At 34.4% G+C, this 12,373-nt stretch overlaps 3 protein-coding genes across 3 annotated transcripts; all 3 read right to left on the bottom strand.

Moving 5' to 3' along the window:
• Window positions 1-336: 336 nt before the first annotated feature.
• On the bottom strand, window positions 337-2,423 carry LOC106443720 (NDR1/HIN1-like protein 10). Its single transcript, XM_013885270.3, has one exon. The coding sequence runs from the start codon at window positions 1,177-1,179 to the stop codon at window positions 493-495; it is 687 nt and encodes a 228-aa protein (XP_013740724.2). The 5' UTR covers window positions 1,180-2,423; the 3' UTR covers window positions 337-492.
• A 4,348-nt stretch (window positions 2,424-6,771) lies between these two features.
• Window positions 6,772-9,876, bottom strand: LOC106441955 (DNA polymerase epsilon subunit B-like). Its single transcript, XM_048775908.1, has 13 exons — window positions 9,549-9,876; window positions 9,306-9,474; window positions 9,084-9,237; window positions 8,874-9,005; window positions 8,701-8,775; window positions 8,376-8,480; window positions 8,200-8,280; window positions 7,958-8,088; window positions 7,769-7,863; window positions 7,584-7,683; window positions 7,360-7,474; window positions 7,164-7,274; window positions 6,772-7,074 (listed from the first exon to the last, which is right to left on the bottom strand). Exons 1-13 carry the CDS (start codon window positions 9,709-9,711, stop codon window positions 6,934-6,936), a joined length of 1,572 nt encoding a protein of 523 aa, XP_048631865.1. The 5' UTR covers window positions 9,712-9,876; the 3' UTR covers window positions 6,772-6,933.
• A 1,507-nt stretch (window positions 9,877-11,383) lies between these two features.
• BNAA03G22500D lies at window positions 11,384-12,373 on the bottom strand. The gene has a single exon (XM_013885267.3). It carries the CDS (start codon window positions 12,002-12,004, stop codon window positions 11,546-11,548), a length of 459 nt encoding a protein of 152 aa, XP_013740721.1. The 5' UTR covers window positions 12,005-12,373; the 3' UTR covers window positions 11,384-11,545.

The raw sequence follows: 12,373 nt of genomic DNA on the forward strand, positions 1-12,373 counted from the left end.
ATAGACAACTCTTGTCAAAAATATACGTGACTAAGAATCATTACTCACGCAGTAGAACCCATAAATTCTCGTATTCTCCAACAAAAGGAAGCGTAACTAATCTTGCTAGTTGATATATTCTCAAAAGCGGCTCGCTTATGCTACAACCTCTAAGATACCTAATCATAGCAGGGAGAAAGTTGAAATCCAGAAGAACACATCATGTGAAAATGCGTAAACAAATCTTGATAATACTAAAATCATTCAAGTTTGATTATCTTCAATCATGCCACATAATCTACTCCTTATTGCAAGGCAGTAAGATAAGAAAATAGAATCACCAAAAGCAATTTTCGGAGAATGATAATTCCAATTTCCAACAACATATTAGCTCAAAATTTTCTTTTCTTTTTGCTTCTTTCTCGACATTGATTACACTCATCATCGCAAGAAACAAAAGAAAATGGTTACACTATATTTCTTTTTAATTAAAAAAAACTAACTTGTACATTTTCAAAAAGATTTGCATCTCTTAGCGGAACCAACCATCTTCCCTGAGCTACTATTCGCGGGAACACCAACCGCCACATCATAGCAGTAAACCGTAACGTACCTCCTCCGCCGATACACTCCATACCGGAAAGTAACCGAAGAAGTCATCCTCAAATCGAACTCTACGCTTCCGTCCGCCGCTCTCTCTTTCCCGATAGAATCAGCCAATCGAGCGTCAACGTAAGTCCGGGAGACAGAGAGCGTAGCGTTGATGGGAGTCTCATCTTTCTTCCCTTGATCGAACGGCTGTAATCGAGTTTCAGACAGAGAATCTCTGTTGTAATAGAGAGTGCAGACGACAGCGTTGTAGTAAAGCGACATCTTTGAGTTAGGGTTTTGGAACCGGACCTGGAGGTCCCAGTTTCCAGTGAGATGATTGTTGGAGACGTTGAAGTTGGAGAGGGAGAGAGAGTTGACGTAAGCGTATGGTAATTGGGGACTGACGAGGCCGAAGTAGAGGACGAGGATGAGTCCTAAGATGAGGAGAAGGACCATGGAGGCGATGAAGAGGCGGCGGATTAGGATGGCGCGTGGATTATGATGCGGCGCGTAGTACTGGTTTTGGTAACCGTTGGCGTTGGATTGTTGAGGTGGATCATACGGGTATGGATATCCACTGGCGGGTCTAGAATTCGAGTCTTGCTGCATTGCTTGAGTTTGGATTCGAAGAGACGACAGAATCTGAGAAGAAGAGGGAAACTGACTGTCTTAAGTTAAAGCCAGAAATGCGAACCGACAAGAAAAGGATATACTATTTCTTGAGCGGTGGTATTTTATATTTCGGACACGGTTTTGTTTCATTATTTATTACAGGTTTAATTATTTTGGATATTCAAGTCGGCTTTAGATAGAAATCTAAGGATGGGTCTAAAATCATGTCAAGGAGATGGTTCTGTAATAAATGTTTGGACAGACACATGAATCCCTGACCATCATCAGCCACGTCCACCAAGAGCACGATCAAAGCAAAAAAAAAAAAAGAACGTAAAGTGTTTCTTCTCAACAGAAGGAAATAGAAGGTGGGATGAGACAAAGCTAAGAGAATAGATTATTAATGAGGATGTGGACAAGATCCTAAAAATCAAACTCAGTTCGTCATATGCAAAGATGGATCTAGTCAGCTGACATTACAAGATACTCGGTAAAATCTGGCTTATTGGCTCAGTGCTCATTTACACCAATCTCGGGAAACAATAACATCAAACACAAAATCTGGAACTCGAAGGCTCCACCAAAACGGAAGCACTTTTTATGGAGACTGTTATCAAACGGTTCGGCTATTGGGAGTAACCTCAAAAGACGACATATGATGCAGGATGATCAATGTAGGCATTGTTGTAACCATGCAGAGACAGGGGAACACATGTTCTTTGAATACACCTATATATGTCAAAACAATATGGAAAGCTTGTGGAGTCTCCAATTATATAATCCAAAGCTCTAAGACTTCTTTGGAGGAAAAAAATTTAAGAATGCCTACGATGTAGTTTCTTCACATGATTCACACACCTACAAAATTTGCCAATATGGATAGTTTGGAAAAGCTGGAATGTACTCATAATTCTGCGTAAAAACAACTCATAATACTAATAGTCAAATGGCAAGAACATCAAGAAAGTCAATGGAGAAGACCACCAGAAGGAAGGATGAAGTGCAATATCGATGAATCTTTGAATGACCAAATGATAACAAGCAATGCTGGATGGGTTTATCGAGACAATAATGGTTACTATTATGGAGCATTTCAGGACTGGAAAGCAAGTTAAGAATGCTCTTGAAAGTGAACTACAAGAAATACTTATGGCAATGCAACATGTTTGTAGTAAAGGATTCAGGAAGATAATGATCGAACAAGATTGCAAAAAAAAAAACGATCGATATACGGAACAATCAGTTACTTCACTAGTTCACTTTGATGCATTAATTGGAAGAGAGATATTATGTGGTGGCAACAAAAGTTTTATAAAAAAAGATGGGTCTAAAATAAAATTTATTATTATTTTGGTTCGATTCATATTGGTTATAAGCTGGTTCAAGATTCGAAATTCAAAATTCAAAATTTGGAATCTTTTAGTACCTGCTATTTTTACATATGGCTTGGTTCAAGTGGTTATTATTTGAAATAACCAAAACATATTCGAAAACCTAAAATTATATTTTTCACATATGGCTTGGTTCAAGTGGTACTATTTGAAATAATTAAAATATATATATATGAAAGCCCAAATTTTTTCTCAAATAATCAAAGATATACTCAAAAAAATTTCAAAATCCATGAAATTTACAAAAAAAACTATACATAAAACATGAAAAAACTACAAAATATTAAAATATCAAAGTTGTATTCATAATAGGTGAACCAGAGTTTTAATTTTTGGTTATGCATTAGTGATAGCTGATATAATTTTATTACATGGGGAAAATATCCCTAAAACATTATTTCAGAAATGATTTTTTAAAATTGCTTATGTATCATCATCATGTTCATTTAAAAGAAAATAGACATGGTTTGGTAAAAAATATGACATTGTTTTCATCTTATTATGACATGTTTAATTTTTAATGATAGAATATTTTTGATTTATGGAAAGATTCTTCAAAAATATAACTAAATCTGGCTACCATAAACTTAAATTTAGTGTATAATATTAATAATATCCCAAAAAGTAATATAATCTCAAATAAAAAAATTAATTCACATCACTTTAGGTGGAATATTTGTAGACCATTTGGATTAAAATTTAAGAAAATGGATATTTAAATTTTTATATTATAGGTAGATTCACTTATCATTGTATATAGATGATTAATCAAGAAGTGTAAGTTGTTTTAGTTTATTTGGATTTAAACTCGATACAATAAATTGGTTGTGTGATTAAAAATTAGTTTATTAGAATAAATATATATATAAGTTTAACTAATTTCATTTATTTTAACTAAACTAAACCAGATAAATATTTTTTTGATTTAATGATACTTTGATAAAAAAAAATATTTTTTTAATATGTGTATTGGAGTAAAATATGGAAGGGAGGAAATATATATGAAGGAATTCATATAAAGTCATTATATGCATGTGTTAGTCAAAAAAGTCATTACATGCATGTGAGTCCGGAAAACAATGCGTAGTACTCAAATAAACCACAACATGTAAAGATATACATATTTAAGGGGAAAATTCCTTAAAAATACACAGACTAATTTTCATTTGCTAATAAAATACACGAACTATTTTGGATTCCCGTTTAATACACAAACTAATTTCTGTTGTCTATTAAATACACAAACTTTTGAAATTCGCAGGTTTTACACATCGTTTTAGACGGCGTTAACTAAGTTTAACGGAAGTAAAGACGGCGTTAATGTTTAATTAAACATGTGTTTAATTTATGAAAAGAAAATTCCTTAAAAATACACGAACTAATTTTCATTTGTTAATAAAATACACAAACTATTTTAGATCCCCATTTAATACACGAACTAATTTTTGTTTCCCATTTAATACATAAACTTTTAAAATTTGTAGATTTTACACATCGATTTAAACGACGTCAACTACGTTTAACAGAAATGACTTTAGTTTTAACTAAAAGTATAGTTAAAATGTGAAAAGCACGCTCACCCTCAACCAAAACCACTCGAATCGATTGATCCTTATATTCAAGCTAGCATCAATTCAAGTTTGACACCCTAATCTATTTCAACCTCTTTTACTCATCAAACTATGTTCCTTTTCTTCTTCTTCGCTTTGATTTCATTTTATATTGCTTCAAAGTGGAGTTGATTTCCATGTCATGAAAAATGACGAAGAAAACTAGGTAATTTTAAACGAGTTTCTGATTTTGGAATTAGTTTTTGATTCTTGTTTTTCGTCAATCAAGGTTAATTTACACTATGCAAGTGTAATGAAGAAGAAAACTACCAATATAATCTATCATAACGATTTTTAATTGTCTTTCGCAGTTTAACCACATGTTTAACTAAACACTAACATCTACTTCACTTTTGCTAAACATAGTTGACATCCACTAAATCATGTTAAACATAGTTGACGTCGTCTAAATCGATGTGTAAAATCTGAAAATTTTAAAAGTTTGTGTATTAAATGAGAAGCAAAAATTAGTTCGTGTATTAAATGGGGATCCAAAATAGTTCGTGTATTTTATTAACAAATAAAAATTAGTTCGTGTATTTTATTAACAAATACAAATTAGTTCGTGTATTTTTAAGGAATTTTATTTTCATAAATTAAGCACATGTTTAATTAAACACTAACATCGTCTTCACCTCCGTTAAATATAGATAACGCTGTCTAAAACTATGTGTAAAACCTGCGAATTTCGAAAGTTTGTGTATTTAATAGGCAACGGAAATTAATTCGTGTATTAAACGGGGAGTCAAAATAGTTTGTGTATTTTATTAGCAAATGAAAATTAGTCAGTGTATTTTTAAGGAATTTTCTCCATATTTAAGTAAACATTTAATATTATATATGGATCAACCTTTTCCTTGTCCTGCCGATTTGTCCTGGGATTAGAAAACGCCCAAAACTTGCAAATTAGAATGCTGTTGTTTGTTCTTCATTGTATTTCCAAGGCTTGCTCTGTGTTCTAGGCTTAGACGATTAAGTTGTATTTAGAGTTTTTTTTTTTACCTTTTTGGGGTTATAAGGATCGGATTATGCTCTAGAGCAAAATGAGATTGCCACATCTCTTGTAATCAAACTTTCATTGCATTGTTAATGATATTTATACATTCTTTTAGATAAAAAATGAAGTAACCAATAAACAATGGACGTAAAACTATTAGTATAGATATATGGGTAGACATATAATATATTTAGAATTTGTAAATATACACATACATGTTTGATGTTTCATAATTCTGACAGAAGTTTTCAAATTGATATATGTACTATAGATTTCTAGCTCGAAATGTCAGCGAGCATATTTGTTTTGGTTGTAAAATTCCATAATATACCATTTTGTTATTTCTATAACTCTAACATCTCAGGCAGCAAATTTTCAAATAATCTAAACCATATCTTAGTTGGGCAACAATTTACAAGAAATAGTAATTCTGGATCAAACTATGGATCATGAAGGATTAGCTATCATAAATAAGATAAACCAAGCTATCAGAAGAGAGTAAATATTTTCATACACCAAAAGAAAAGGTAAAGCCAATCAGCATATTCAGCAAAAATAAAGGAAAGACTGAAGCTTCTACATTCAGGATTCGTGATTTGAAGTGTTTCAAGTGTCAAGGCAGAGGTCCCTATACTAGTGAGTGTACCAACAAAAAGTCATGGCCTTGTTGGAGAATGGCGAGTTTGAAATAGAGGATGAATTGATAGAGTACTCTTAGAAGGATCATGAAGAAGATCTCCAATGAAAGGCGAGTTGTTGGTTGCTAGAAGATCAAAGAAAGGTTAGTTGTTGGTTGTTTAACTTACAAACCAAAACGGAGTAGCAAGAGCAAAGAGAGAACTTGTTTCACATTTGCTGTTTGGTACAAGGAACGGTTTGTAGCTTCATTATAGATGGATGAAGTTGTACCAATGTAACTAGTGAGACAATAGTATAAAAGCTTGGTATGAAAGTCAAGATATCCATTCGTTAGATTGAGAATCATCTAACTTAGTAATAAAAATGTAATCTTGATATTCAAATTTTTGAATTTTTATGATGAAATGTGGAGAGAATATGCAAGATAAATGATTTGTATATAAGAATGATATAAGAAGATGTAGAAATTAATTTCAAATGACTTTAGGCATCGATTTTGGTTGTTAATGGTGGTCAGTGTACTTATGACAATGATAATTTTGTAAATAACAAAAGAAATTAGAGATGTTTGAATGAAAATCACTGATTTTAAAGATAAAAATGATATTTTCGTGAATTATTAGAACTATTGGAGTGTATATAGTATGTAATATTGTCATGTTCTTATTTTCACTTTAAATTTAATAATATATTAATGTATGATTAATTAATTATATTTAATATTATATTCAAATTTATCTAATTATTTAGAAATAGGTATTAGAAAGAATTTTTTTAAATATTTTATTATATTTGTAAAGAAAATATATTTGAAAATATATTTTCAATAGTATCCTAAGGGCCCCGCTAAAAAGTTATTATGAGTTTATGCATTTTCAAATTTTCGATAATTTGTGCCGACCGGTTGCTTTATATAGTATGATTTATATGCACGCAGTTGCATGATATATGATGATGATAAAATTAAACTATCCATAAATTATGACCAAATTTGGTTAAAATCAAAGACATCTCCGACGACTACGGCAGAGGCATAGAAGAGTACATGGAAGTATGTTTTTTTTGTTCACTCTTCCTTTAATCTTTTAAAGCTCAGGCTTGACTGAAAAGAGAATCAGAGACCAGAGAGTTCGACTTCTTGAGTGGAAGGTCGATAAGCTACGAAGGTGCTATCAGTTGAAAAGGAGCCTGGATTGAAACATGTTGTTCCCCCAAACTTGCAAACCTTTTGCTCACTCGTGTCACCTAATACTATCTGTTTCAAAACAACAACAATCCTTTGGTTCGCTCTTCCAAACTAGGCGGAACAGAAACTATAACGGAGAAGAGGACTTAAGAGTATACCGTATGAGGAGTTGGGTAGAGTCGAAGAGAGTGATCGTAGTTCCAAATGATAGGTTGCACCATGAGAGGTAGAGGACATAGGTGGCTCTGGTGAGTTATTGTGTAGACAAGCTGAACCAAACAAAGTTTCAGATTATTCCCGGAAAACATTTAGAAGCATAAGTTGTAAGATAATGGAGAAGAGAGATGTGATTACGTGCTGAAATGGGTCATCAGTTTCTTCAGCAGAAGGGGGTATTAAGCATGAACGGCGCATCTGGTACAGAAGGTTTTTCCGGAAGAACACAATCTCCTGGTTGTAGAACTTTACTCTGCATTTAACAAATATTTAAAAAAAACTTGTGTGTACAACAACAATAAATCAAATGTTTACTCATAATTCAGAATGATCAACAACAATCGAGTGTACATAGAAATTACCTGCATGGATTGCTTGAAAATATCGCATTGGGAATAACATCTCGAAGCTCTTCGGTTAAAGAGTTTGGTAAGCCGCATCTTGGCAAGACTGTTGAGGGACCTGTCAGATATAATAAGTTGTTATTAGTCATATATCTTCCTCATGGACCCTATCTTTATTTAGAGAGTGATGGAGATGGTAGTACCTGCGTCATCAGGACCTGGAATGAATAAAAACCGACTACTTTCTTTTAGCCGTGGATGGTTTCCAATCATTCTCCCAAGTTTACCAAACTGCTTCCTGAAAATTAAATGGATACATGTCATCAGGAATATATAAGAACATACATCTCGATAACAACTGAGAAGAATGTAACTACAATGAACCCCCTTACCTAAGGCGTGGATAAGAACCAAAGGATGAATTGCATGGGTGAGAGGAAAAGTTTCCCATGAAAACAAAAAGGGAAGGCACAACCTCCACACTTTCAAAACCATCAAGAACCTTTTCCAGCTTCCCGAGAACCTTCTCTACGGACAACACATTTTGGCGTTCAAGCAATGCTCTTTAATCGCAAAAGGGAGGCATTATTATTAAAAAAATGCTAAAAGCACAGAAGATGGTACTCAGACATACCTCTTCGTCATCCAGCCATATGTCAGACAATATGACAAATGTTTCATTTACTGCTTGTCTTTCTAGGTCTGCAAATCTAATCTGTGATCGGAAACAAAAGAACATATTCACTATCAAATGGGAATTTACAGCTTTATCAATCCAACCAAAAGTACAAACAAGGACTCAGGGCATACCCTGTCTTCTTTAGTTAGCATGCCATTTCCGAAGAAGTCGTACCCAGAATGTGTGTTTAGTGTTTTATCCCTGTCTTCTAAAGGAGGAAATCCGCATGTAATAACCTATACCCAAAACATGGGGGAAAAGGTCTTAAAAGAGGAGAGGAGACCACACACACGACTTCGTTTTACATTCCCACCAATATAACTAACATTTTGATGTCACGTTGAACATTTGAGTAAAATTAGTATGAGTGTGCACCTTAGAATATACTTAATACATAAATCTCCCTAGTCAAAAAAACAAAGAAACTAACTCAGAATGTGAAGCTATAGATTTTACCTGAAAGATACCATTTTGCATTTCACCTTCTGCCAAAATGATAGTATTCTCAGTGAAAAACCCTGTGGTTATCTTGTACTGACTGTCAAAGAAAAGTACTCAAATAGCAATTGCTATGACTTAATAAATGTAATTAATGATATTATCAACTTTTCTAAGAAAAAAAAGGATATTGCATTGGACAAATCAATCTCAACAGAAGCAGAAAGATCTTCCAAATAGAAATGTCCATCTTCCAACTGTGATATCACACCCATCACCCATTTCCTTCCGATTTGAACCACTAGAGACTGTATTGGAGATATCTGCTCAGAAAGAAGATGACTTTAACACCAAAAGAAACACACATATTATTATTATTATTATTATTTTTAAAAACCAACCTCAGAGTTCTCAAACTGAGACTTGTCAGCATCAAAAGCTGGCATAGAAAAAAGCTCAGCGCGAGAAACTCTCTGCAACAGCAACATGAACCGTTCCCTGTAAACTTCTGTTTTCGAAGAAGCCTCACCGTGAACAGGCAGACTACTCGTGTGCCTGTAATGAAAGCTAGTACTTGACCTTTAGAAACTCAACTAACTTTTTACAAAGTAGAAGAAGCTTACTCGATGAACTGCTTCTTAACAGAATCATATCGATACTTTGGGACGAGAAAGGCGTCGATGAAAGCCAAGGAAGAAGCGTTGGAGGCAGGTTCCTCCGCTGCATCATTAGCTCCTAACAAGAGATTAATCACTCCTTGAACTGATTCCGCATCCACTACTGATGAATTAACTGCACAAATCCCAAATTAGTATATTCGAATCGAATCGAATCAATAGAAGTAATCTGAGGAGGGGCATAGATACGATTTTCCATCTGGAGGTGGTCGAGAAGAAGATCGATGGCTTCTCCTTCATCGTCGCCGGGGAATTGGTCGGCGAAGGCGAGAATGCTGTTGAGGGCGTCGATCTTGAGGCTGTAACCTCTGGTTTTGAATTTCTTCTGTATCTTCTTCCTCATACTACTCATCTTCTTCTTCTTCGGATCAAGCAAGCAATGACTCTTTTTCTGAATCTCACAAACCTTTTTGTTTTGTTTTGGTTTGGTTTGGGCGGGAGAAATCGGCGGGAAATGAAAGCCCTAATCGGTGCAAGTGAAACCTTTTGCTTTTTTTTTTTGCTAAATATAAATTATTAACATTATTTCCCCTTCCAGCGACAAATCAATGGAGCTAAACCGGATGGTTTATTTTAAAGATGATGATTTGGGCGACGGGGCTGATCCGTCTGACATATCTATCATGAACACCTATCCTCTTTTCCAATTTTATTATTATTTAACACATGTCAATTTTATAGTTTTGTCTTTTCATATGAGTTGGTTTGGTCTTGTCTGACTTGCTCTCCTTATAAATAGACCACTCTTTTTTGCCAATTGATAATCACAAATTTCTCTTTAACTCTTTGCTCCTTTTCTTGTGACTCTCTCTATTAAAAGACAAAAACAAATAAATATGTATTTAATATTTTTAGGCATAATACAATACGTTATCAGGAAGAGCTTTATTTTTTTTTAACGCTGTTTTATTACGATCTTACAATTATGATATAAGAAAGATTACATAGATGATTCGACAACCGACAATACTACATGCTTTATGAAGACCTACGCCTAACTGCATCACCTGAGCCGTTTTATGAAGATCCACGTCTGACCAGATTTACTTGCACCATGTTAAAGATCCCTTGCAAATCTTTCCTCTGTAATCTGCATAATTGTTTAATAAACCGCTCTCTCCGGGACTTGAAACCTGGATTTCCGGTAATCTGCAATAAATTACATAGTCTGGGATTCGAACCCCAGACCTGGGTGTAGAAGCCTTTAAACCTTAACCAATAGGTTACGATGCTTTGTTAAATTAGATTTAATTTATGTTTTCTGATATATTTTATTTTTTATTATTTCAGAGTAATGATCTCTGTTTATTTTTTGAAAAGATAGATGTTACTTTCTCAGACTGATTGTTATGGTAGATTATGTCTTCACAATCAAAAAATCACATGGTTAGTTTTGCATCCATGAATATAAAATGGTCAAGAATGGCACTTTAATCCCAAAAATTTTTCTATTTGCAAAAGATCATTGAACATGTTTTAACCTATTTAATTTCTTTTAATCTTTGTTTTAAGATTGGAAGAGAATAGAATAACTCCTTCAAAAGTCTTATTGGAACTCATGTGAATTTATCTATATTCATTCTTTGATTGTGTTTTCATTGATCAAGCCTAGATAATCATCTTGTTATTTCATGAGTTTAATGTCAAACTGATAATCATTGATTATTGGGGTTATTCACAGATATGTTAGAATAATCATCTGTTAGCTTCAAATTGATATGTTCAAATTAACTACTCTAGGTTATCTATTAGTTATGTCTTTCTTTTCTTTTTTCTTTCTATTAGTTATGTCATAGTCTCTAATTCTCTTAGGATTGTCCAGAAGATTCCCTTTACGATAAACACTTTGTTAAACTCTGTAGCAGAGTCTCTCCTGACACGATTATAGCCAATATGCATAGTTAGCATAAGGTTTATGTATATGATTGTGTTAGCACGGACCAGCGCAAAACCGTACGGTTCAATTATATCCAGTTCATGTTCTTAAAGGATAATGAGAGATGAACTTTTTGGTCTGCAAAAGCTACCCCAAGTCCCAATTGAGACGTAGTTATATTTAAATCGAACGAAACAAAAACGAACAATGTATAAATATTACTACATTTCTCCTATTCAAATACCCGCATGATAATTTTAAAGAATCACATATAAAAATCAAATTAATTATTAATATTTTCACAAAGAATTCATATACTTCCTGATGATGTGTCCCTTTGTGACGGGCTTCTCCAAAATCCTGCCCCATAGAAACGTTCAAACATCTCATCCTCAAGCACGACGATGTCGTTTAACTCGCCATTCACTACATTTTCTTCGAAAACAATTTCAGCCGTTGGATCTTCCTCCTTTAGTCTAGCGTGCACGGTGCTCTCGGCAGCCGCTGACGCAAGTAAACCGTGTCGTCTCCTCATAAAACGTTGCCGTTTGGTTTGTCGCCAAGCTTTCTTACAAACGGCCGCGGGAACTCTATACACAGCGAGAACAACTAGGTTAACCACGGCGCAAGGACCGCAACACCACACGGCCGCACACTCAGCTGCGGCTCCTCCCGCTACCTCTCCCACCTTCCTCCTCTCCGCGTGTTTGATCATCGTGGTCGGTGAAGAGTTTCTTTCTTCTGATGTCAGTATCACGTGACGAGTCATTCCCGAACCGAGAGAGAGAGAGAGAGAGAGATGAGAGCGGCGAAAGTCTCAGGGATCTTCAGATGATAGGGAAGATAACCGTCTCAGAGAAACTTATTCCCCAAGAAAATAGAATCTAGTGAAAATTGACCTGTATTTGCTCAGGTCATTCATCATTGATTCTGGTTAAGTTGCCAATCAAATCATGATGATCCCTGGACGAGAATTTTTTTTAAAAAGGGTGGATCACAAATAGAAATAGGAGGAGGGGAGGGTGCAGATGAAACGATAATAGCACTTGTATGGATTTTCTCGAAATTGGCTGGAATTTTCTGTGGAAGTGAAAGATTTTTTCCCAAACGTCTGGTCAGAGAAAAATAGAAAATAACG

This window comes from Brassica napus, chromosome A3, assembly GCF_020379485.1.
Source record: "Brassica napus cultivar Da-Ae chromosome A3, Da-Ae, whole genome shotgun sequence".
NCBI lineage: Eukaryota > Viridiplantae > Streptophyta > Magnoliopsida > Brassicales > Brassicaceae > Brassica > Brassica napus.